The sequence below is a fragment of the Fukomys damarensis genome, unplaced genomic scaffold (genome assembly GCF_012274545.1).
Source record: "Fukomys damarensis isolate Sample0158 unplaced genomic scaffold, DMR_v1.0_HiC HiC_scaffold_2, whole genome shotgun sequence".
NCBI classification, from domain to species: domain Eukaryota; kingdom Metazoa; phylum Chordata; class Mammalia; order Rodentia; family Bathyergidae; genus Fukomys; species Fukomys damarensis.
Window position 1 is genome coordinate 44,465,880 of NW_022900914.1, and position 1,760 is coordinate 44,467,639.

At 43.1% G+C, this 1,760-nt stretch overlaps 1 protein-coding gene across 1 annotated transcript in view; it reads left to right on the forward strand.

Annotated features, from left to right (window-relative positions):
• Plek (pleckstrin) overlaps window positions 1-1,452 on the forward strand; it is a 27,799-nt gene extending 26,347 nt beyond the window's left edge. The window contains exon 9 of the mRNA XM_010609709.3: window positions 65-1,452. Within this exon, the coding sequence (XP_010608011.1) occupies window positions 65-201 (137 nt within the window). The 3' untranslated portion in view covers window positions 202-1,452. The remainder of the gene's footprint in view (window positions 1-64) is intronic.
• The last annotated feature ends 308 nt before the right edge of the window (window positions 1,453-1,760 follow it).

Consider the following 1,760-nt stretch of genomic DNA (forward strand, 5'->3'; position numbering starts at 1 on the left):
AAAAAGGTATTTCATGCAGAAGGAGGCAGGCCAGCTGACTGCCACATGCTTTCTCCTTCACCAGGCAGGAAGAGTGATGAAGAGAACCTTTTCGAGATCATCACGGCCAATGAAGTTCATTACTTCTTGCAAGCAGCCACCCCTAAGGAGCGCACTGAGTGGATCAAAGCCATCCAGGTGGCCTCACGGACCGGGAAGTGAGGATGAGCCTGCAGCTCCTCATCCCCTCCTCAGGGAAGCCAGGGCCTGTTCACTTCTTTGACCATTCACCCTGAGGGGCCCCAGGCTGGGAAGTTTTGCATACATGTAGCTAACCACATGCTGCTGCACGATGTCCATGTGCACTGCCTTGCTCACTGCAGCCTTTCTGCCCTCTGTGTCCCCAAACCCTATACCAGGTTGTGTGGTCCACAAAGGCTACTTAGCCCCCTCAGGCCCGGGGCCTCTTCTGGAAAGTTGAAAGAGGTCTTCCTTAGCTGAGTATCAAAGTATCCCATGACCCCAGTACTATGCAAGCGAAAGTGTCTCTCATCGCCCTGCAGGTGTCCTCCTTTGTTTAAGTCGGGACCTTTAGCTGTCCTCACATGTGCCACAACCTGAGAGAGCACCTCTCTTGAAGCTGTTGCCAGTCTATGCCAGGAGCCCTGGGTAAAGCCTTTTCTGCTCTGTTCAGCTGTCTTTTGCTTAATATTGGCCTTGGGCTCGTATAAGGACATGGAGAGGGCATAGTCTTCCTTAATCACTATCCTGCATAGACACCTCCTGAGAACAGTGGTGGTTTTCAGCAGGATACCTTCTATTGCTTTTTACTTTTGAGAGAATGACCTCAGGGAGCCAGAAGTAGCTGAGAGAGCTTTCCAGGCCCTGAAGTGGCCCAGAGCCCAGAGTTAGACGACTGACTTATAGATGCCAACACTGAAAGGATTCACATTTACAGAGCTCGTGGTGATGACTGTCAGCATTGTCACAATCATTGCTCCAGGTCACTTTCCTGTGGTTGCGTCTAAATTTAAAGCACATACAGTAGCAGCTGTCATTCAGATCCAGGGCTTCATGGCTTTAGAATTAGAGCAAACCGACCTAGATCAAAATGGAAATGTATTTACAGTGTTTCACCTGGTCACTAACTAGTGATGTTTTACAAAATTGAGAATGATAGTACCTGTAGAATCAAGAATGTGTATGAAGATATATTTTTCCAACTCCAGATTTTTAACTTTATAGCTCCATTAAGCAAAGGCAAGTAGAAGTTTCTTCCTGATTTTACCAGCTCCCCTCCTGCCCTTCCTTATTTCCCCTGCACCACTCCCAGGGCTGTCCTTAGTCCCAGCTTACTTTATCAATGGCCCAAAGGTAAAGGACTATCTTTTTCTCTGATTTTGGAGTACATCAGCTTTATAGAATATGCACAATATTTTTCTAATTCAATATAAAATATTTATTAATATGGAGTCAACCTTGTGTTTTGAAATAAATATGACTTAGTGTCTTTTTAGTGTGATGACTGTTTTGTCTGTCATTTATGACTTTCCTTTTTTACAACTTTCAATCATTTACTGAATAATAATAACACTGTCTTTCATTTCTCAAATCACTTCAAAGACTTTATGATGTTTTTAAAAAACAAAAATCTATTTAAAAATAAAACATTCTAAAATTAAAGATAAGGTTTAAAGAACAGGAAAATACATGGACAACCTATATCATTGATTTTTTAATATCTGTCACCTTGATTGAACTGTTCAGGCAAGTAAAGCATC